Source organism: Narcine bancroftii, chromosome 2, assembly GCF_036971445.1.
Source record: "Narcine bancroftii isolate sNarBan1 chromosome 2, sNarBan1.hap1, whole genome shotgun sequence".
NCBI lineage: Eukaryota > Metazoa > Chordata > Chondrichthyes > Torpediniformes > Narcinidae > Narcine > Narcine bancroftii.
This window is the reverse complement of record NC_091470.1, coordinates 334,769,569-334,794,757: the sequence shown is the minus strand read 5'-3', so window position 1 is coordinate 334,794,757 and position 25,189 is coordinate 334,769,569. Positions and strand designations below refer to the sequence as shown.

Sequence of the window (25,189 nt, the reverse complement as noted above, 5' to 3'; positions counted from 1 at the left end):
GGATAAAGTCTTTGTTAATGTGGTTGATAATGGAATGAAGTTACAAAATTGCAGGGGCCATAAGGATCTTGTAAAATAGGTTATAAAACTTTAGATGCATTGGGCAATGTTTTCAACTTTTTTTTTACATACAGTAGTAGTAATTTTTCTCACTCATTGGTTTGCTTTACATGAAATTGCGACGTTCTCTGCAAATTCAGTCATGTTTATTTTTTGCTTGCTCAGAGGTTTCAGATTGATGACTTCCCATTAAAAAAAAATCTAGCTGGTTTGATTTTCTAGTCCACAGCTTTAAGACACAAAATACTCTTGCTTGATTCCTGTCAATATTCTTCTTCTTTGGCTTGGCTTCGCGGACGAAGATTTATGGAGGGGGTAAAAAGTCCACGTCAGCTGCAGGCTCGTTTGTGGCTGACAAGTCCGATGCGGGACAGGCAGACACGGTTGCAGCGGTTGCAGGGGAAAATTGGTTGGTTGGGGTTGGGTGTTGGGTTTTTCCTCCTTTGCCTTTTGTCAGTGAGGTGGGCTCTGCGGTCTTCTTCAAAGGAGGTTGCTGCCCGCCAAACTGTGAGGCGCCAAGATGCACGGTTTGAGGCGTTATCAGCCCACTGGCGGTGGTCAATGTGGCAGGCACCAAGAGATTTCTTTAGGCAGTCCTTGTACCTTTTCTTTGGTGCACCTCTGTCACGGTGGCCAGTGGAGAGCTCGCCATATAACACGATCTTGGGAAGGCGATGGTCCTCCATTCTGGAGACGTGACCCATCCAGCGCAGCTGGATCTTCAGCAGCGTGGACTCGATGCTGTCGACCTCTGCCATCTCGAGTACTTCGATGTTAGGGATGAAAGCGCTCCAATGGATGTTGATACCTAGTGTCGCCGAGAATATTCTCCCAGAATCACAGTGCGGCTTTCGCGCAAACTGAGGAACTACTGACATGGTCTTTGCCCTCCAGACAGCTCCAAGAAAAGTGCAGAGAACAAAACAAAGGACTCTACATCACCTTTGTTGACCTCACCAAAGCCTTCGACACCGTGAGCAGGAAAGGGCTTTGGCAAATACTAGAGCGCATCGGATGTCCCCCAAAGTTCCTCAACATGATTATCCAACTGCACGAAAACCAACAAGGTCGGGTCAGATACAGCAATGAGCTCTCTGAACCCTTCTCCATTAACAATGGTGTGAAGCAAGGCTGTGTTCTGGCACCAACCCTCTTTTCAATCTTCTTCAGCATGATGCTGAACCAAGCCATGAAAGACCCCAACAATGAAGACGCTGTTTACATCCGGTACCGGACGGATGGCAGTCTCTTCAATCTGAGGCGCCTGCAAGCTCACACCAAGACACAGGAGAAACTTGTCCGTGAACTACTCTTTGCAGACGATGCCGCTTTAGTTGCCCATTCAGAGCCAGCTCTTCAGCGCTTGACGTCCTGCTTTGCGGAAACTGCCAAAATGTTTGGCCTGGAAGTCAGCCTGAAGAAAACTGAGGTCCTCCATCAGCCAGCTCCCCACCATGACTACCAGCCCCCCCACATCTCCATCGGGCACACAAAACTCAAAACGGTCAACCAGTTTACCTATCTCGGCTGCACCATTTCATCAGATGCAAGGATCGACAATGAGATAGACAACAGACTCGCCAAGGCAAATAGCGCCTTTGGAAGACTACACAAAAGAGTCTGGAAAAACAACCAACTGAAAAACCTCACAAAGATAAGCGTATACAGAGCCGTTGTCATACCCACACTCCTGTTCGGCTCCGAATCATGGGTCCTCTACCGGCACCACCTACGTCTCCTAGAACGCTTCCACCAGCGTTGTCTGTCAATATTACGTACCACCAAAATGTAGAATCAGGACTGCAGTTAAACAAGGAAATCTGCAGATGCTGGAGTGTGATACACCAATATACTGGAGAAGCTCAGCAAGTCATGCAGCTGTGACTTGCTGAGTTTCTCCAGCACATTTGTGTGCTGTTAGGACTGCAATTATTTTTCAACTCTGAGAGAATTAGCTAGGTGAAGTGAGATTAGAGCTACATCTGGGGGGGGGGGGGGCATGGCAAGATGGCGTAAGGATCAGACGTGCCTTCCAGTCTTCTCCTGACTCTATCTTATTGTTTTGTCTAGAAATGCCCGTTAAAATTCTTTAAAAGTTTAGATAACTTCAGTGCTGTTAATTTAACTTCTGATGGTACAATTGGTGAAAAAGAGCAAAAAAAAATGACAACAGATCATCAAAAAACTACATTTTCCAAAAGTTCAAGTTTTGGAGCCTACCTGTAGAAAAGACACCGGGACTCAGCGTGAAATGGATCCCAGGAGAGAGGTACAGTGTTCGGATGCAGAGCTCTATGTTACATCGGTAGAGCCCCCTAAAGAGGGCGCCAAACAGCCTTTAGAACAAAGAGTTACTCAGGTTCGCACATGCGCAGTAGCATCTGACGGCAATGTTATGAATGAACCGCTTGTAGTATCATCAGCTGAAGTATTACCAGCTGAAACACCGGCTGGGAAAAGCATCTGTCAACTGTAGCGGTGGCGCTGCAAACTGCACCTCTTGAGATAGAAGAACCTATACAACTTGATGTACTGGGAGAACTTAATACATTATGGACTGGGGAAAACCCCAGCCAGCATCCTCCAGTCACTGCTGGAGAGGCTGTGGCTGGGGTTTCCACACGCAGTCATACTACAAGGAAGGCAACCAGAATGAAAGAAGGAACAGAAGATCCTTTGGTTATGCAGAAGAAGCAGGAATCTGTTGAGCCAGAATCTCTTCCAATTGAAAAGATTCTTGTGAATCATGAATCTAAATTATCTTATACAATGCAGGGATTATCCAAGATTATGACTGAACTTGGTACTAGGTTTAATACCCTGGTGAAAATACATTCTCAACAGATGGCTGAATTTGGAGCTTTTAAGCTTGAAGTGAGAGATAAATTTAATTCGTGTGAAGAAGATATAGATGAAATACGGGATCAAGTTCTTGATGTGACCAAAATGGTTGAAGACTTACAAACTCAAAATAAAAATTTGGTGAAAAAGATTGATTATTTGGAAAACCAATCCAGATGGAACAATATAAAGATTATTGGTTTGCCGGAAGGTATGGAGGGACCAGACCCAAGAAAATTTTTTACTGAATGGATTCCGCAGGTGCTGGGTCAAGAACATTTCCCGGAAGGTATAATACTGGAACGTGCTCACAGAGCTTTGTGTAGAAGACCTATTTCAGGTCAAAGTCCAAGACCTGTTTTGGTTTGTTACTTGAATTATTATGACAGAGAAATAATTTTACGAGTGGCTATTAGAAATGCACAACAGAGAAAATCACCCTTGATGATTCAAAATAATCGAGTTTTCTTCTATGCGGATTTGAGTCAAGAGGTTATGTTCCAACGACGGGAATTTAACCCTGCTAAAGAGTTGTTGTGGAAGAAAGGTTATAAGGCAACCTTTAGATATCCAGCTGTTTTGAAGGTTTTTCAAGATGGTTACCAACCAAAGTTCTTTGATTCTCCAAAGGAAGCTAGAGCATTTGCTCAAGAGCTGCCAATCACTCAGTTTCAACAGAGATATAGTCCGCTGCGATCTCCAAGGAGACAAGAGATGGAAGAAAAGAGCCGTGCTCCAAGAAGGAATGGTCGTAATGGTGACTCGGCAGTTGGAGCTGATTAAAAGAAGAGTTGTCCTTTTTTTTTTTCAATGCTTTTTTTCAAAAAAAGGGATATTAAATAATGATGATGTTAGTTTAAGATGAAGTGAGAGTTGGGGGAGAGAATTGAATAGGCACTATTTTCTGAAAGTCATCTGCTACGTGTGAGTTATCTCACACCCATTTTTTTTGGGAGTGACCGCATTGCGCGGTTTAGACGGGAGGGGGTATTTTTAACCTCCTTACCCGTTTTTTTTTCTTTTTTTTGTATTATTAGATTAAAGAGTGAAGTGGTTTTTTTTGTTTCCTTTTTTTTTCCTTTTTTTTCTTTTTTTTTGATCGTATTAAGAGAGGGTAAGGGGGTAAGAGTTGGGGTTTTTTTTCTAACTGTTGTAAGACATGTCGAAATTTAAATTTGCTTCTCTTAATGTTCAGGGTTTGAATAATCCTATAAAGCGTAAGAAAGTACTTGCTTTTTTAAAAAAAAATTAAAGTAGATGTGGCCTTTTTACAGGAAACTCATTTGACAGATAAAGAACATTTGAAACTTAAGCAGGACTGGGTTGGACAAGTGTTCTATTCTTAATTTAATTCAAAGGCAAAAGGAGTTGCGGTTTTGGTACATAAGAATTTACCGTTTCAATTGCAAGACGAGGAGAAAAATGGAGGAAGACTACTTAAGTTGAATTGTATGATCTCTAATGAAGCCTGGACTTTGATTGATGTTTATGCTCCAAATGTTGAAGACACTGCTTTTATTACAGAAATATCTTTATTATTGGGACAAGCTAATTCCAATGTGATGATTGGGGGGGATTTAAATATGGTATTAGAACCGTTATTGGATAAGTATCCAAAGGTAATTAAGAAATCTAAGATGGCGATACATATGGCTAATATGATGAAAGATTTGAATTTAGTTGATATTTGGTGTAGATTTAATCCTACACAGAAAGACTTCTTTTTATTCTTATCGACATAATTCTTTTTCAAGACTTGATTATTTTTTAATTTCGGCACATTTACAGGATAAGGTTATATCTGTGGATTATAAGGCAAGGTTAGTCTCGGACCATTCATTGTTATTACTGGAATATCAAAGTTCTCAAGTTACACAACATACTTTAAGATGGAGATTTAATATGTTACTACAAAAGCCAGAATTTATTGTTTATTTGAGAAAACAAATTGAGGATTTGGTTGGGAAGATTACCATTATATAATAATCAACTTGTTCCTTTCACGGTATCTAATACTATTTTGAAACAATGGGAGGAGAAAGGAATACATAATTTATCTGACTTTTTTAGAAGGTAATTTTTGTTCTTTTGTAGAATTGCAAAAGAGATTTGATATAAGTGGTTATTCTATATTTATGTATTATCAGTTAAGATCTTTTGTAAAACAGATATGCGGTCGTCAAATGAATTTATTGTCTGAAACTGATTTTGAGAAATATGTGCTCTCATTTCCAAAAAAGGGTTATATATCAGGTTTGTATCGTATTTTGTTGGAAAGTGAAAGTAAAATAGATGGGGATAAAGATAAAATGAAATGGGAATAAGATTTAAGTTTAACAATAACTGAAGAAGAATGGTCTGAAATCTGCCGTAATAGTGTTCGAAAATTGATTAATGCTAGATTGGCGATGATTAATTAGTTTTATACATCAATTATATTTAACACCCGAAAAATTAAAAAAATTTAGTTTTAGTAAGTCAGATCTTTGTTTTAGTTGTGATCAGGTTTCTGGTACTTTTTTTTACATGCTGTTTGGTTGTGTGATCGGTTACAACAATTTTGGAAAGGTATTCAATCTGTATTTAATAATCTATATAATCTTCATATTGTATTAGACCCTGATATATTTTTATTAGGGAATATGCAACCGTTGATTGATTTAGAATTAGATAATTACCAGATCTCTTTTATTTACTTAGCGCTGGCAGCGGCCAAGAAATGTATAGCGATTACTTGGAAGAATAGAAATGTATTGTCTTTAGATAGGTGGTATTCAGAGATGAAGTTTTGTTTGGTTATGGAAAGAATATCTTTTTCTATACAAGATAAGATGTCTTTTTATGAGTTTAAGTGGACCCCATTTATTGATTATATACAATTTAAAAAAGTTTGAATTAATCATTTTTTCTTTAAAATTTTTTTTATTATATTTTTTCTATATATGTTTTCTTTTTTTTTCTTTTTTTCTTTTTTAGTTTTTTTTATTATTAGTTGTTTTTTTTTCGTTTAAGTTCTTTTTGTTTTTGTTTTTTCATATATATTCTTATATAATAAAATTTTTTGGATTAATAATTAATACTTAATATTTTTTTTGTTTTTTATATATATCGATTTTTAAAAATAAATAAATAAATATATATATATATTTTTTAAATTATACTAATAGTATTAATTCTTCACTCTTTATCGTGGGGGTGGGGAGGGGGGGTTTAGGGGTTAAAAATATTTTTTTTTAGTCTTAGTTTTTAGTTGTTAGGGGGAGATGTCAAGATTGGTATTGTATTAACTATGTTACTTTGTACTTGTATTACTTTATTTTCTATTTTTTCTGTACATGAATTACTTACTTTCTTCATATGTTAAAATTAATAAATAAAGTTTCGAAAAAAAGAAAAAAGAGCTACATCTGGGTTCAGTCCATAAAATTGGTTCTCTTCCAAAGTAACAATGGTGATCCAGTAATGCACCAGCTTCCCAGATATAGCATTTTTGTATCAAATCACTAGATTTATTTGTTTCAGTTTTGCAACTAGTGTTTGAAATTGTTGCCGGTCTAGCATGTAGCTAAGTTAATTAGTATCCTACAAATCATTGACTAATTCTTTTTTTTTCTTTTGATGCGTTTGTGCCTCTAAATTCCATATGTAACACACATTTCTTGTGTAATAGGCTGCTAACTGAGCTGGAATCTCCACCGTGGTGGCCGTTTAGCAGTCGTCCCCGAAAGTCACAACAGGAAACGAAGACCAAGCCAGAATCTCCGTTTTCGGCTTTTGGAAAGGATGGCTTAATAATAAAAGTTCCCATCCTTTACTCCCAGGGTCCAGAGCCCAACCTGAAACAGGGTGCACTCGCGGTTCTTTGCTCAGGTTTGGAAATCAGTGATTCAAATGAACAGCTTGTGCACAAATACCAACGGGCAGAGGTCGATGATGTGAAAGTGCAGAGTCCTTATGAGATTGTCGTCCGCCAGAGGTTTATTGGGAAGCCTGACATCTCATTCACCTTACAATCTGCAAGAATGCATGACATTATTTCCATTCTAGAGATTCAATACTCCAAAAAAGTGCAAATTAAAGAGGACATGTTAGGATTCTTCAGATCGGAGGATTCTTCTGTTTCGGAAAACCTTGGCATGGGTAGCTCCCTATGGAATGCAGGTATGCAGAATATGAAATTATTATCAAATATGAAACTTGTGGGAATGTTTAGAAACAGTGGAAGGACTTGAATGTTCACCTATTTTATACAAATTCATTTCCTCTGGCTCACTCCATCCTCCCATTATCATTAAAAGTTATTCAATTAATTTTCATTCCATTTATTTTCAGACTCATTCATGGCAACCTTTTGCTTAGGTTGGAAGCATTTTAGTTTTAGTATTGAATTAAATCTTTTTAAGGTGAGGGTATTAAAGTTTGGGGAAGATGCCAGGGTAAGTTTTTTTTTTACATACAGAGTGGTGGGTGCCTGGAATGCATTACTAAAGGCTGGTACAACAGGGACGCTTAAAGGACAGGAACATGGATGCAAGAAAAATAGAGGGTTGTAGGTGTGAGGTAGGGAAGATTTAGATTGTTGAATAGGTTTATATCAGTCGGCACAACATCATGGGCCAAAGGGCCTGTACTGTGATGAAATGTTCTATTAATACATCTATCTAATTTTGTGAATAATATTTAAATGTATTAATTGGAAGGATATTGTGCAGAACATCATCTTTTTGTTATTCTTTTAGTAGAATTTCAGCCCACCAACATTTGCTTCCTGTAAAATCTAATTTTCCTTGGAAAGTTGCTATCGAAACTTGATTTCATTTAGCATTTTCTCATTTCCATTTTTAAAATCCCTCCCCCACCTCCCAATTTTCTCTGGTCCTAAGGCCAGTCATCTTCAAATGCCATCCCTTGCAAATTAACTTTTTTTGTCATTAGAAACTATTTTTTCCAGTTTTCCACTCTGTGTAAAAGCTCATCATTGGTGATGTCATTCCAGTAAATTCACAGTTTTAGCTCAACATTTCAGAACAGATGTCTAAAATTCGAACATGCTATATCTTCAAATTGTCATACCAACTTCAAAAGATTGTGTACAAGTATTCTCACATCTTTCCATTTCTAAATTTCCATTAAAATTTAATATTTGGATCATTACTTTTTAATGTGCTGTCATTTTACACTTTGGTTCATGATATTTCTTTGTATATTGTCTGTCCATTTCTAAAATATAAGCATTAGTTTGCTCTTTTACCTCTTTTGTACAAGGGCAGTATATTCCTAGATGTATGATGCTGGTCCCGGATGATGTAGGTCTAGGGTAGATGGTAGAAGTTGGAAAAAAAATAGAAATGGAATAATGAATTCAAGGTATGAATTATTACGCACTTCGTGTACAATGGAGGAGCAATCAATGAGTGGACATTTGTGTGGGTTGAAGTGATAGCAAATTAGTGCAATTGAAGATTTGTGTAGTGAAGGTGATATTTTGGCTGTAAGTGTTGGAAAACACTGATGGATAAGTTCTGAAGTTTGAGGGTAAAATATGTTTGTATGCCTCAAAAAGAGTGACTGGGATTTTGAATTATTGACTCTTAGTATTCTTATGACAGTAGATTTTAATTTCAGCTTTTGAAGGAACATTCCTAATATGCACTTTTGTTCACCTAATATGTATTGGTTACTAGTACTCTTTTCATATTGACCCAACATGATTTAAAGTGAAATGTTTTTTTTAATGACATAATGTGAAATTTAAAGTGTATACTTTTTTCTTTAAATTTAAATTAAATTTAGACATGCAGCACAGTAACAGGCTCCTTTGGCCCATGAGCTTGTGCTGCCCATTTACACTCAATTAACTTAAAACCCCATTCTTCCAGTGGGAGGCAACCGAAGCTCCAGAAGGAAACCCATGCAGATACAGAGAGAACATACAAACTCCTCACAGACAGTGTCGGATTTCAACCTGGGTTCCTGGTGCTGGTGCACTCACTGCTACGCTAACCATGTTGCCTAGAGCTTTTGTCAGAGCTTTCCGTTTCTTCAGTCTTTTCTCATTAAGCAGTTCTGCTGATCAGTTCTGTTGCTTTTTTCCTTTATGTTTCGTTGGATTGGTTTTGTTTCTTGTGTCTAAGTGACCAAAGATAGGCACAGCTACTTCTGGTGGATTCTAAACTCAATAAATAGCTGTTTGCATTTACTTCACCAGCAACTGGCTTCTTGGACAGGGTAATGAATTCCGCATCAGGAGGTGGTGAACAAATGTCTCAACAGGTGTGTGAGCAGACAGTCTCTGATGCTGAAGCTCAAGAGCTGAGACAGGTAAGTGCATTCCCCAAGATCTTTTCCATATGTAGATGAAATGCTATGAGATGGATGGCCCTTTAAACCAACTGTCCCAATTGTTTCTGTAACGACATGGTCCACTTTTAAGCCTGTTTTCCGGAAAGTGTGGTAATGGTGACAACAAACTTACACAATTATACAGTTAGCACTTGTGAGAAGGAAGTCACAGTAAAAAGTGTCTACACCAGGGGTGTCAAACTCAAATTCACAATTAAAAACTTGGACTAAGTCGTGGGCCAAACTAAATATTTATTGAAAATTTTCACCAACATCTGCATGTTTTCTCTTCTTTCAACATGTAATGTTAAACTTTTTCTTATTAAAATAAATGTTTAATAATAGTTTTGGTTAAACTTTTTCCAGAAGAAGCATTAACAAATGAGAAATAAAATATTCAATGAATAATATTTCTCTATAGCCTTTAAGCTCCTTTTAAATGTATTTTTTTTCACAAGCCAACAAGTCAAAAAAATAACAACTTGCTTCAATGACAAACAGGTTTGTCTTTTAAAATGATGAACATATAGTCTGCCTCCCACCTGTCTTGAAAGGTCCTGTTTTCTGACTTTCGTTTGGCCATTTTTCGTAAGGGGTTTATTACATGTGAGTTGGGCGACAGGTCGCAGGTGCTAATGAAAGTAAACAGAGGAGGTGGGGGCGATTAGCGGGCTGACGGGCCGGCGCCAATGCATTTGCAAAGCATTCTGGGATTTGTAGTATTAGCTGTGCATGCGCTATACTGGCGTGGCGGCCAGCGGGCCAGCTCTAATACATATTTGATATGATCTTGCGGGCCAAATATAATTATATCACGGGCCAAATTTGGCCTGCGGGCCTGAATTTGACATGTGTGGTCTACATAATGAGCTGTGATCCAGAAATTACATGGCAAGATTTGGATATTGCAATTGACTGCCTATTATTTGGTTCTTCACTGTTCAATGTTTGGGATACTTGAAAAGAAACTAGATAAACATTTGAAAGATTGGGAATTGAGGGCTATGGGGGACTGGTGCTGAAGAGAAGATGAGACCAGGGGCTGATCAACCAAGGTCATATAGAATGGTGGGGCAGGCTTGAAAGGCCGAAAGGGCTACTTCTTAAATCATACAACCATAGAAAATTACAGCACCGGAAACAGGCCATTCAGTCCTTCTAGTCTGTGTCACACTGGGTCCCACTGACTGGCACACAGCCCCTGATACCCCTCTCATCCATGTACCTGTCAAAAATTTTCATAAATGTTAAAATTGAACCTACATTCACCACTTCAGCTGGCAGCTTGTTTCAACACTCCCACTACTTTCTGTGTGAAGAAGTTCCCCTTCTAATGTTCCCCTAATCTTTTCCCCTTTCATTCTTAATCCATATCCTGTGGTTTTTAATCACTGAGCTTAGTGGAAAAAGTCTGTCTACATTTACTCTGTCTGTGCTCATCATAATTTTGTATTCCTCATCCTTCCACACTGCAAGGAATCAAGTCCTAACCTGTTTAACATTTACCTGTAACTCCATTCCTGAAGTCCCAGCAACATTTTATTAAATCTTCTCTGCATTCTGTAAATCTTATTTCTATCTTTCTATGGTGACCAAAACTACTTAGAATACTCCAAATTTGGCCTCACCAATGAATTTACAACTTTGCCATAACATAACAGCCAAAAACTCTCTTTACAACCCATAACCCCATTTTCAGAGAATTATGTATATGTATTCCCAAATCCCTCTGTTCTACTACACCCTTCCGTGCCCTGCCATTTACTGTGCATATCCTTTCTTGGTTTGTTCTTTCAAAATGCAACATCTCACACTTCTCTGCATTAAATTTCACCTACAATTTCTCACCCTATTTTTCCAGTTGGTCCAGATCCCTCTAGAGGGTTTGAAAGCTTTGAATGTCTCCAATTTTAGTATTATCTGCAAACTTGCTGATCCAATTTATCACATAACCAACAAGGTCGGGTCAGATACAGCAATGAGCTCTCTGAACCCTTCTCCATTAACAATGGCGTGAAGCAAGGCTGTGTTCTGGCACCAACCCTCTTTTCAATCTTCTTCAGCATGATGCTGAACCAAGCCATGAAAGACCCCAACAATGAAGACGCTGTTTACATCCGGTACCGCACGGATGGCAGTCTCTTCAATCTGAGGCGCCTGCAAGCTCACACCAAGACACAAGAGAAACTTGTCCGTGAACTACTCTTTGCAGACGATGCCGCTTTAGTTGCCCATTCAGAGCCAGCTCTTCAGCGCTTGACGTCCTGCTTTGCGGAAACTGCCAAAATGTTTGGCCTGGAAGTCAGCCTGAAGAAAACTGAGGTCCTCCATCAGCCAGCTCCCCACCATGACTACCAGCCCCCCCACATCTCCATCGGGCACACAAAACTCAAAACGGTCAACCAGTTTACCTATCTCGGCTGCACTATTTCATCAGATGCAAGGATCGACAATGAGATAGACAACAGACTCGCCAAGGCAAATAGCGCCTTTGGAAGACTACACAAAAGAGTCTGGAAAAACAACCAACTGAAAAACCTCACAAAGATAAGCGTATACAGAGCCGTTGTCATACCCACACTCCTGTTCGGCTCCGAATCATGGGTCCTCTACCGGCACCACCTACGGCTCCTAGAACGCTTCCACCAGCGTTGTCTCCGCTCCATCCTCAACATCCATTGGAGCGCTTACATCCCTAACGTCGAAGTACTCGAGATGGCAGAGGTCGACAGCATCGAGTCCACGCTGCTGAAGATCCAGCTGCGCTGGATGGGTCACGTCTCCAGAATGGAGGACCATCGCCTTCCCAAGATCGTGTTATATGGCGAGCTCTCCACTGGCCACCGTGACAGAGGTGCACCAAAGAAAAGGTACAAGGACTGCCTAAAGAAATCTCTTGGTGCCTGCCACATTGACCACCACCAGTGGGCTGATATCGCCTCAAACCGTGCATCTTGGCGCCTCACAGTTTGGCGGGCAGCAACCTCCTTTGAAGAAGACCGCAGAGCCTACCTCACTGACAAAAGGCAAAGGAGGAAAAACCCAACACCCAACCCCAACCAACCAATTTTCCCCTGCAACCGCTGCAATCGTGTCTGCCTGTCCCGCATCGGACTTGTCAGCCACAAACGAGCCTGCAGCTGACGTGGACTTTTTACCCCCTCCATAAATCTTCGTCCGCGAAGCCAAGCCAAAGAAAATCCCAACATTAATCCCTGAGTCACACTACTAGTCACAGGCCTTCAATCTTTGAAGCAATCATCCATTGCCACTCTCTGGCTTCTCCCGTAGAGCCAATGTTGAATCCAGTTTATGACCTCACCATAAATATTGAGCGCCTGAACCTTCTTGACTAACCTACCATGTAGGACCTTGTCAAAGGCCTTATATTGGCCATGTAGACAACATTCACTGCCTTTTCTTCATTTACTTTCCTGTTAACATCCTTGAAAAACTACAGAATTGGTTAAACACGAGCTACCACGCACAAACCCATGTTGACTATCCCTAGTCAATTCCTGGCTTTCCAAATACTTGTACCCTTCCATATATATATAACCCTGTGTGTCAGCAGCCATGTTAGTCCAATAGAAGTAAAGGATAAGAAGGCATCACGTCTCCGAGTCTTAATTGTGTGAGTGCATACACAACGCCACCCATATAGGCTCAGTAGATGGTCTGTTTTGCCTGAACACACTGTAATATTTTCCCTGATGAGCAATGCCACTCCTCCCCCTTCCATCCCCCTGCTCTATTGTGTCTGAAACAACCGAACCCAGGAATATTGAGCTGCCGTCCGGCTATCCTTGCAACTAAGTTTCACTAATGGCCAATGTCGTAATTCCACGTGCCAATCCACACTCTAAGCTTGTCTGCCTTTCCTACAATATTCTTTGCATTGACATACTGTTCATGCATCTGAGAACAATTCCACAACACGCAGCCCTTTGATTTCTGACTTTACATCCAGACTTCACATCAGCTTTTTCCTCCTTCACTCTTCTATCTGCTCTGGCTCTCTGGTTCCCATCCTCATGCAAATCTAGTTTAAGGCCCCGGAAGCAGCACTTGCAAACCTTCCTGCAAGGATATTAGTCCCCCTCCTGTTCAGATTCACGTTCCTGTCAGAAAAGGTCCCACTCTTCCTAGAAGAGAGCCCAGTGATCCAGAAACTTGAAGCCTTCCCTTTTGCACCGTATTTAGCCATATGTTAGGCTGCAGCATCCTTCCTATTTCTAACTTCACTAACACGTGGCATAAGTAGCAATACTAAGATCACAGCCATGGAGGTCCTGTCCTTCAGCTTAGCACCTAACTCCCTGAACTCTCCTTGTAGGACCTCCTCACCCTTCCAACTCGTGTATTGGTCCCTACATGGATCACAACATCTAGCTGCCTCCCTCCCGAGAATGCTGTGAACTCAATCTGAAATATCTCTGAGCCTGGCACTAGGGAAGCAACGTATCATCTGGGATTCTCTATCTCTTCCACAGAACCTCTTATCTGTTTCCCGAACTATGGAATTCCTATCTCCAAAGCTTGCCTCTTCTCCTTTATTCCCTTTTTATCCATGAGACCAGACACACTGCCAGAGATCTGACAGCCATGGCTGTCCCTTCCCAACAGTATCTAAAATGGTATACCTGTTATTGAGGAGAATGGCAACAGAGATGCCTTGCACTGACAGCAAGTTCCCTCTCCCTCTCTTGACTGTCAACCCAACTACCTTTCTCCTAAGTGTGATGGCATCCCTGTATCTCCTCTCTATCACTCCCTAAGCCTCCTAAATGATCTAGAGTTCCTCCAACTGCAGCTCTAATTCCCTAACTCTGTAAGGAGCTGATGTAGTCATCAGGGAACATGAAATCTGTAGACGTTGAGATTGCACTATATAAACACAGAAATGCTGCATGAACTCAGCCGGTCTTACAGCGTACATTGGATGTAAAAATACATTACTGACATTTCAGGCCTTAACCCTTCTTCAAAGTATAAACAAAAATCAGACAGGCATTGTAATTAAAGACTAGAGATAAAAGGGGAAGATGGGAAGGGGTGGGGTGGGGGGGGGAGAAGTCCAGACCAAGAGCCAAAAGTGTTAATTGGATATGCTGAGAGGAAAGGTGAGAATTGATTTTGGCTTGTGCAAGGAAGAAGAAGGAAAAGGGAGAGGTGGGAGTGTGTATGGGAGTGAGAGACAGAACTAGAGGGAAGGAGGCAAGGGAAGAAAAGGGAGGTGTTTCATGGAAACTGGAGAAGTTGATGTTAATGCCATCTGATTTCCTGACAAAAGATGAGGTGTTGTTCCTCCAATTCGTGGGTGGTCTCAGTGTGGCAGTGCATGAGACTGTGGACAGATATGTTGGCAAGGGAATGGACTGGACAATTGAAGTAGGTGGCCACTGGGAGATCCACACTATTGCAGCGGACAGAACCAAGGTCAGGGAAGATATCTCCAAGTCTGTCCCCAGTCTCTCCAATGTAGAGAAGACCACAACAGGAGCACCAGATGCAGTAGATAACATCTTTTGTTCGTTAGTCTTTACTTCTTCCCCTCCCATTCTTTCCCTCTTTCTTTCCCCAGTATTTAATTCAGACACTTGTCTTTTTTTTTAAAACTGTTATCTTGAGGAAGGGCTCAGGCCCAAAACTTCCCTAATATCATTTACCTCCTATGGATGCTGCAAGACTGGCTGAATTCTTCCTGTATTTCTGTGTTTGGACTACAATCAGTGTCTGCAGACTCTCCTGTTTCACAGCAGAATAAAGGATCCTCACCACATTGGTCACAAACTCTTCTAACTGCTACCTTCAGGCAGAAGGTACAGCAACCTGAAAACTAGTACCTCTCAGTTTAAGAACTGATGCTTTCCCATGGCTATCAAACTCTGGAACCACCTTTTTATTCAGTCAGTTAAAGGCGATCAACATTTTGGGGCCTAAGCCCTTTGTTGGGAATGTGGAAAAAAAAAGGTCTACACTGGTTTTTCCACATTCTTGATGAAGGCTCAGGCCCAAAATGTTGACTGCTTTTTACTTCTTATAGATGCTGTGTGCCTTGTTGAGTTTCTTCAGCACTTTTGTGTCAGCTTCTGCAGATTTTCTTGTTTACTGTGTAGATAGGGGTATTGCTTGCAAGGGTAAGTAAAACACTCCCCTCAGGTGGATTCAAAAGATGAACAGAAGATATTAGTTCTTCACCTATTTTTGTCTTGTTCCTTGAACTTTATATTTTTTTTCTGAATTTATTAATATCTCTTAGAGGACTTTATACAAATAGACAGTAGAGGGCTCCAAATGCATTTAGTTATCAGACCTCCTGAAAACTGCTGGTTTGGAAGATTTTGTTTTGCAAAATGACCAAAACATTATGAAAGTTTATCATATTTTCAGAATTTGCCCAAACCCGTGCTGAAATGGTTCTCTTCATTTCTAAAATACCACAGTTATAAAGTTAAAAGTATATTTTTATATTTAAAGACAGCCCCAAAATAAACACCCCTCTGTGTGGCATGGTTGGCATAGTGGTTAGCGCAATGTCTTTACAGCGCCAGCGATTGGAACCGGTCCTGGGTTCGAATCCTTCACTGTCCGTAAGGAGTTTGTATGTTCTCCCCATGTCTGCTTGGGTTTTCTCTGGGGGCTCTGGTTTCCTTCCACCATTTAAAAATGGTGTCTGGGTTAATGTGGTGTAATTTGGGATGCATGGACTCTAATTTAAATCTAAAATTTTCAATGTCTACAATAAAAATCACATCTCAAAACCTAAAAATGTAATATGCAAGTACCATGTCATTGTTTAAACTTGCTATGTGCTAAAAGTAGATACTTTAGAAGGTGTTTGGCAGGAAATGACAAAGATCTAATGGTTATTTCTCTAAACATTAATTAACAAAGTGTAAAAGAACAATATGGAAGAAAAAGTAATCCCAGGGATATAGGAAATGCAGATAGGTTCATTCTCATGCAAGGCTATGAATTTGCAGGATTAGGTTTGAGCATTTTGTCTGCACAACTGTAGTGTGACATATTCACCTTTGTTTTCAAACTGTTTCTTGTGAACAAACTGCAAGTTTAAGGATTTAGTAAAAGAGTCGAGCCAAGGATGTGTCAAGTGACATAATTGATAGATAGGATGGTGAAGAGCACATTTGACCTTCATAAATCAAAACATTCAGTACAGGAGTTGAGATGTGTAGAGGTTGGATAAAACATGGGTGAGTATTCTGTGCAGTTTTGGTCACCTACCTACAGGAAAGATATCAATAAGATTGAGAGTGCCGGGATTTGAGAAACTGCATTACAGGGAAAGATTAGACTTTATTCAAGTTTATTTATCATCCAATTGTACAAGTGCAACCTGATGAACCAGCATTCTACACTCCTTGGTGTTAAACTCTGCAAATACTTCTTCCGTCAGGACACCCAGACAAGTGAATCATATGCACAGTATGTCTATACAAAATAAAAATTATTATTGTTAAATAAATATTAGAGTCACAGAGGTGTGTATGAGGTTTTTATGAGCAGTTGTTCAGTATTCTCACTGCCTGTGGAAAGAAGCTGTTTCTCAGCTTGGTGGTTCTGGCTCTGATATTCCTGTATCGTTTTCTCATCGAGAGTAGCTGGAACTGCTGTGTGCAGGGTAGTAGGGTTCTCATTGATTTTACGAGTCCTCTTTATACAACTATCTAGATAAAACACGTCAATGGGGATGGGGGAGGGAGACGCCAGTGATCCTCTCTGTGGGATTTATGGTGCTGTGAATTGACCTCTGATCTGGAGCTCCACAGCAACCATACCACTCTGTGATATAGCTGACCAAAACCGGTTCTGTAAGAGCTCCTATAGAATGTTGACAGGATGGTGATCAGTAGCATCAGTCTTCTCAGGAAGTGCAGTCGTTGTTGCTCCTTTCTAACAAGTGAAGAGATGTTGTGCATCTTGAATAGGTTACTTGTTATGTAGAGTCCAAGGAAATTGGTGTTCTCTATTCTCTCCAATACGGAGATATTAATGTGCAGTGGAGCGTGGCTGTTTCTGGTCCTCCTGAAATCTACATATATCATCTTCATCCTGTCCACATTGAGCCTTGGGTTGTTATTCTGACACCCATTTTTAAGATTTTACTCAGCCCTGAGGTGTGTCAGTGCTCCACATGATGAGACTTGATGTTCTGCTGCCAACCCTGACAGACTATGGTCTTTTTCCTTAGGAAGCCCAGAATCCACTTACAGGGAGGGTATTTAGTCCCAGTGAGGACAGCTTCTCCACCAGCCCAAGTTGAAATCATAGAGCAGCTGTCTGGTGTATGAGACGTCGTTCTCTTGGTGGAACAGGATATAGTGAAGTGACAAGGTTACAGCATCGTCAATGAAATGGTTCTATTTATAGGCAAATTGAAGTTGGTGCAGTGACTGGGAGGTGTGCTTTGATGCATTCCATCACCAGACATGCGAAACGTTATAATGGTGGAGGTAAATGCCACTAGACACTTGTCATTGAGGCCTGTTACTGTTGGTCTCTTTGGTAAGAGGATAATGATGCCTCCCTTGAAACCCATGTGGACAATGGACCACTGCAATGACTTTTTGAAGACGTCCTTAAGGACTTCTTTCAATTCATCTACATAGTTCTTCAGTATCCAACTGGGAACTCCTCCTTGAGTACTGAGGAAGGGGATAGTCAGGCTAAGGTAGCCTCTGTAGGCCAGAAAGGAAGTAATAGGAAGAATAGGGTGATAGTTATAGGAGACTCAATGGTGAGGTGGTTGGACAGAGGTTTTTGGAGATGAGATAAAGAAAACCAGATGATGGTTTACCTCCCTGGTGCCAGGGTGCAGGATGTGGCTACACATGTTCAGAACATCCTAAAGGGGAAAGGGAAAGAGTCTGAGGTTGTGGTTCATGTTGGTACCAATGACATTGGTAGGAAGGAAGAAGTGGACCTGCAAAATGAATATAAGGAGTTAGGTAAGGAGCTCAGAAGAAGGACCACTAAGGGTGTAATCTCTGGATTACTTCCTGTGCCACGCGATAGTGAGGGGAAAAATAGAGTCAGGTGGAGATTGAATGTGTGGCTGAAGGGGTGGAGTTAAAGACAGGGTTTTAAGTTCTTGGACTACTGGGACCATTTCTGGGGGAGATGGGACCTATACTGTAAGGATAGATTACATCTAAATCCTAGAGGTACCAGTCTCCTGGCAGGGGCATCTGCTAGTAAGGTTGGGGGCAAGGGTTATTGTCAGGAAGGAGAGCAAGAACAGAGTCTTTAGGCAAAGAAAAAAGGCTTTTTCACACAATCTGGAGGTGGAACAGCAGCAGGTAATAAATAGTGGCCATAGTATCAATTGTAGAGAGGGTGAGAGGCAGAAAGTTAAAGGTGGAAGATCTCTGAGATGTATTTATTTCAATGCAACGAGTATGGTAAACAAGGTGGATGAACTAATGGTGTGGATTGACACGTGGCCTTGTGATGTGATAGCAATTTGTGAGACATGGTTGAAGGAAGGTTGTGACTGGCAGTTAAATATTTTGGGATTTTGCTGCTTTAGATGTGACAGAATTGGCGGGGTACGAGGGGGAGTTGTGGCGTTGATTGTCAGGGAAGATATTACAGCGGTGCTGAGGCAAGATACACTGGAGGACTCATCGTGGGAGGCTCTGTGGGTTGAACTAAAAAATAAAAAAAGGTGAGGCTACAAATATAGGGGTATATTATAGGCCGCTAAAAGAGGATAGGGAACTGGAAGAGCAAATGTGCAGGGAAATAGCTGAGATGTATAGTAGAAATAGGGTTGTGATAGTTAGGGATATCAATTTTCCTAACATTGATTGGGAAACACAAGCAGTGAGAGGGCAGGATGGCTTAGACTTTGTCCAATGTGTTCAGGATAGCTTTTTACTGCAGTATGTTGAGGTGCCTACTAGAGGGGAGGCAGTGTTAGATATATTGTTAGGGAACGGAATAGGGCAGGTGATGGAAGTGTGCGTTGGTGAGAACTTTGGATTCAATGATCATGGGTCCATTAGCTTCAGCTTAAATATGGAAAGGGATAGGTCAGGTCCGAGGATGAAGGTCTTTGAGTGGGGAAAGGCCAGATTTGAAGAAATGAGAAGGGATTTGCAGAAAATTGTATGGGCTGATCTTTTTTCTGGAAAAGATGTAGAGGAGATTTGGAGGGTATTTAAAGAAGAGATATTGAGAGTACAGGATCTTTACATGCTAGTCAGATCGAAAGGCGAGGCTAAAAGTTCAAGGGAACTGTGGTTTTCTGGAAAAATTAGGAAATTGGTTTGGGATAAGAGGGGGGTATATGCTAAATTTAAGAAGCAAAAAACCTTAAGAAGGAAATTAGAAAGGCAAAAAGAAGGTACGAGGTGCCAATAGCTGATAAGGTAAAAGTGAATCCTAAGGGTTTTTACAGATATGTGAATACTAAAAGGAGGGTAAGGATATAATAGGACCACTGGAAAATGGGAGTGGTGAACTGTGCGAGGAACCGTATCAAATGGGAGAGATAGTAAATGATTTTTTTCTCATCTGTGTTCACGAAGGTAAAGGACATTGGGCTGTGTGAGAAAAGTGAGGCAAATGGCCTAGTTATGGAAAAGATAGGGATTAGTAAAGAGAGGATTTTGGAGCATCTAGGGTCAGTAAAAGTGGATAAGTCTCCTGGTCCTGATGGGATTTTCTCCAGGACGTTAAGGGAGGTCAGGGAGCAAATAGCGGAGTCACTGTCAGTGATTTTTCAACAATCACTGGAGGAGGGTGTGGTGCTGTGGGATTGGAGGGTTGCTAATGTAGTTCCATTGTTTAAAATAGGCATGAGGTATCGGCCAAGTAATTATAGGCCTGTAAGTTTGACTTCGGTGACAGGGAAAGTTATGGAGGGTATTCTTAGAGATGCTGTGAATAAATATCTGGATAGGCAGGGATTGATCAGTAGCACTCAGCATTGGGTTGTGAAGGGGAAGTCATGTTTGACGAACCTTGTTGAGTTTTTCGAAGAAGTGACAAGAAAGGTGGATGAAGGTAGGGCAGTTGATGTAGTCTATCTGGATTTTAGCAAAGCTTTTGATAAGGTTCCACATGAAAGGTTAGTAAGGAAGGTTCAGTCACTAGGGATTAATAGAGAAATAGCAAGATGGGTTCAGAGGTGGCTGGAGGAGAGACAGCAGAGGGTCATGGTGGACAACTGTCTGTCAGGATGGAAGCCTGTGATGAGTGGCGTGCCTCAAGGATCGGTGCTAGGTACCCTGTTCATAATTTATATTAATGATTTAGATGATGGGAGGTTAACTGGGTAAGTAAATACGCAGACTATACGAAAATAAGGTGAGTGGTGGATAGCGAGGAAGGTTTTCAGGGATTACAGAGGGATTTGGTTTGTCTGGAAAATTGGGCTAAAAGATGGCAAATGGAATTTAATGTAGAGAAGTGTGAGATGCTTCATTTAGGAAAAAATAATCAAAATAGGACATGTAGTAAAGGGGAGGACGTTGGGAATGCACAAGAACAAAGAAATCTTGGAGTTATAAATCATAGCATAGAGTATAGGAGCTGGGAAGTGATGGTGCAACCGTTTAAGGTGTTGGTGAGGCCAGGTTTGGAGTATTATGTTCAGTTCTGATCTCCAAATTATAGGAAGGGTATAGATAAGGAGGAGAGGGTGCAGAGAAGATTTACAAGGATGTGGCCTGGCTTAAAATACCTAGAGTACAGAGAAAGATTGAAGAGGTTAGGATTTTATTCATTGGAACATAGACAGTCGAGAGGGGATTTGATAGAGGTGTTTAAAATTATGAAAGGAATAGATAGACTAGATGCAAGTAGACTCTTCCCCCTGAGAGCAGGGGAGGGTGAAACAAGAGGTCACAAGTTGAGGGTAAGGGGGAAAAATTTTAGGAGAAACATTAGAAGATGCTTCTTCACTCAGAGTGGTGGTTGAATTGAATAATCTTCCAGAGGAAATAGTTGAGGCAGAGTCAATTCTTTCATTTAAGAGGAGGCTGGATATATACATGGATAGGAGTGGGTTGGAGGGTAATGGGCATAGAATAGGCGGGGGATCTAGCGGAGTTGTTTGAGTGAACCGGTGTGGACTTCAAGGGCTGAGATGGCCTGTTTCCATGCCATAAACTGTTATATGGTATGTTGTCTGATCCCGCTGCGTTGTGTGAATTCACCTTTGATTGGGTTCTCCTTATCTCGGTCCAGCTATGCAAGAGGCCTGTTCATCAGGAGACGACTGATTGGAACATCTGAGAATTTGATAGAGGTGTACAAAATTACGGTGGGTATAGATAATGTAAATGCAAGCAAGCTTTTTCCAGTGAGACAAAAATTAGAAGTCATGGGTTAAGGGTGAAAGGGGAACATTGGGAGGTCCACTCAGAGTGTGGAATGAGTTGCCTGGTGAAGAGGTGGATGCAGGTTTGATTTTTACATTTGAGAAATTTAGCCAGGTATATGATTGGGAGGGTTATGTCTGGCCACAGGTCAATGAGACTAGGCAAAATAATTGTTTGGAATGGACTAGATGGACTAAAGGGCTTGTTTCTGTGCTGTAGTATTCTGTGATGCACAAGAGAGTAGTGATGTTGATTTTCTTCTGTTAAGATAAGATTGGCTACTGTGCCTGTGAGCCCTATCTCATAGCCTCCTATCTCATAGCCTCCTATCTCATAGCCTCCTATCTCATAGCCTCCTATCTCATAGCCTCCTATCTCATAGCCTCCTATCTCATAGCCTCCTATCTCATAGCCTCCTATCTCATAGCCTCCTATCTCATAGCCTCCTATCTCATAGCCTCCTATCTCATAGCCTCCTATCTCATAGCCTCCTATCTCATAGCCTCCTATCTCATAGCCTCCTATCTCATAGCCTCCTATCTCATAGCCTCCTATCTCATAGCCTCCTATCTCATAGCCTCCTATCTCATAGCCTCCTATCTCATAGCCTCCTATCTCATAGCCTCCTATCTCATAGCCTCCTATCTCATAGCCTCCTATCTCATAGCCTCCTATCTCATAGCCTCCTATCTCATAGCCTCCTATCTCATAGCCTCCTATCTCATAGCCTCCTATCTCATAGCCTCCTATCTCATAGCCTCCTATCTCATAGCCTCCTATCTCATAGCCTCCTATCTCATAGCCTCCTATCTCATAGCCTCCTATCTCATAGCCTCCTATCTCATAGCCTCCTATCTCATAGCCTCCTATCTCATAGCCTCCTATCTCATAGCCTCCTATCTCATAGCCTCCTATCTCATAGCCTCCTATCTCATAGCCTCCTATCTCATAGCCTCCTATCTCATAGCCTCCTATCTCATAGCCTCCTATCTCATATCCAGGAAGAAAAGGAAACTACTAAGAAGCTTTAATTGTGTCCACTTTCAAGAAAAAAAGACGCATCTGAATGTGGTAGCTACTCTAGTGTCCCACAGAGAAAGTCATCACAAGAGTCCTCCTCATCTGCCACCAAATGATTGAAAAGTTGCTTCTTGAATTTGTGTAGATTGCATTTATCTAGATGCAACAACGTACAGGATCTTCACTGTTTTATCAGCTTTAAGGAGTGTATAGAAGTGGTATCAATCACTGTATGTGGCTTATTGTAGCATTGCAGAACCCTTTGACTATTAATTTGAATTTGTGGAGTATCCTTCTTAAATATAGCAGTTGTCAGAAATTTATCACATATTTGTTGCTTATTGACTTGCAAACCATGATTTTAATTATTGGGTCCATGACAGAATCCCGACATTCTCCACCCAAGAAGAGGCTGCATTGGCTTTTTGTTTTAAACAAGTAAATTTCAAACAGAATGTGGGGAGAAATATCAATGCAATTAATTTTCTTTAATCACATTTTTCCTCTGCCTATGTCTAATAGTGAGAAAGGCAGCTGGTGAAAGAGCCAGTACATTTTGAGATATTTCTGTTATGCAGCAGTTTGTGGTGGTGTGAATAGACTGCCTGAATGCATGGTAGCAGTATATTCACAATAAATTAAAAAAAAATGAATTGAACAAGAATTTGCAAGAAGAATCAATAGGATAATTCCACCGCGCCCCCCCACCCCCCACCCCCACCACCCCTCACTGAGGTTGACATACACCTTGTGCTGAATGGCCACCTTGTGCATCATTATTTTTATGTATATAGCAATAAAGGAACCTTGATTCATCTTTATTTCATTTTTATATCTCTTCTCATACCATTAGGCATCTGCTTCTGTGGTACTATTTGAAGCACTGATGGTCTCTACCTGCCCAGGGCCGACAAGTGCTGGTGGCAACAATGGTTTTGCTGACTTGCAAATAAAAATGTGGAAAGGATGCTTTTATCCATCTTTACTTCCTCCTCTTCTCTTGAGAGTCACTTACTCAGCTTGTACTTTTTGTTTTGTTTTGATTCACAATCTTTAATATGCTGTTATTCAAATGTGTAACTTCTTGAAACTTTATTTATTAATTTTAACATATGAAGAAAGTAAGTAATTCACATACAGAAAAAAATACAAAATAAAGTAATACAAGTATAAAGTAACATAGTTAATACAATACCAATCTTGACATCTCCCCCTAACAACTAAAAACTAAGACTAAAAAAAAATATTTTTAACCCCTAAACCCCCCCTCCCCACCCCCACGATAAAGAGTGAGGAATTAATTCTATTAGTATAATTTAAAAAAATATATATCTTAAAAAAAAATTGATATATATAAAAAACAAAAAAAATATTAATTAAGTATTAATCCAAAAAATTTTTATTATATAGGAATATATATGAAAAAACAAAAACAAAAAGAACTTAAACAAAAAAAAAACAACTAATAATAAAAAAACTAGAAAAGAAGAAAAAAAAGAAAGAAAAAAAGAAAACATATAGAAAAAATATATAATTAAAAAAAGTTTTTTTAAAGAAAAAAAATGATTAATTCAAACTTATTTAAATTGTGTATAATCAATAAATGGGGTCCACTTAAACTCATAAAAAGACATCTTATCTTGTATAGAAAAAGATATTCTTTCCATAACCAAACAAAACTTCATCTCTGAATACCACCTATCTAAAGACAATACATTTCTATTCTTCCAAGTAATCGCTATACATTTCTTGGCCGCTGCCAGCGCTAAGTAAATAAAAGAGATCTGGTAATTATCTAATTCTAAATCAATCAACGGTTGCATATTCCCTAATAAAAATATATCAGGGTCTAATACAATATGAAGATTATATAGATTATTAAATACAGATTGAATACCTTTCCAAAATTGTTGTAACCGATCACACAACCAAACAGCATGTAAAAAAAAAAGTACCAGAAACCTGATCACAACGAAAACAAAGATCTGACTTACTAAAACTAAATTTTTTTAATTTTTCGGGTGTTAAATATAATTGATGTATAAAACTAATTAATCATCGCCAATCTAGCATTAATCAATTTTCGAACACTATTACGGCAGATTTCAGACCATTCTTCTTCAGTTATTGTTAAACTTAAATCTTATTCCCATTTCATTTTATCTTTATCCCAATCTATTTTACTTTCACTTTCCAACAAAATACGATACAAACCTGATATATAACCCTTTTTTGGAAATGAGAGCACATATTTCTCAAAATCAGTTTCTGACAATAAATTCATTTGACGACCGCATACCTGTTTTACCAAAGATCTTAACTGATAATACACAAATATAGAATAACCACTTATATCAAATCTCTTTTGCAATTCTACAAAAGAACAAAAATTACCTTCTAAAAAAGTCAGATAAATTATGTATTCCTTTCTCCTCCCATTGTTTCAAAATAGTATTAGATACCGTGAAAGGAACAAGTTGATTATTATATAATGGTAATCTTCCCGACCACTTATTTTTCAATCCCATTTTATGTAATTTACTTGTCCATAAATTCATTAAATGTTTCAATAT

The 25,189-nt window shown here is 39.9% G+C and overlaps 1 protein-coding gene across 7 annotated transcripts in view; it reads left to right on the top strand.

Moving 5' to 3' along the window:
• Window positions 1-25,189, top strand: part of snap47 (synaptosome associated protein 47) — a 52,793-nt gene that overhangs the window by 12,675 nt on the left and 14,929 nt on the right. For 4 of the 7 annotated variants that reach the window (XR_011352476.1, XM_069922137.1, XM_069922140.1 and 1 more), the window contains 2 exons: window positions 6,572-7,062; window positions 9,110-9,222. Coding sequence is in view for 6 of the 7 variants with exons in the window: in XM_069922137.1 (XP_069778238.1) it covers window positions 6,572-7,062; window positions 9,110-9,222 (604 nt within the window). In the remaining variant the exon portion in view is untranslated. Of the gene's footprint in view, window positions 1-6,571; window positions 7,063-9,109; window positions 9,223-21,462; window positions 21,539-22,597; window positions 22,898-23,469; window positions 23,551-25,189 lie in introns of those variants that run through there. The other 3 variants (XM_069922141.1, XM_069922142.1, XM_069922143.1) reach the window with 3 other exon arrangements.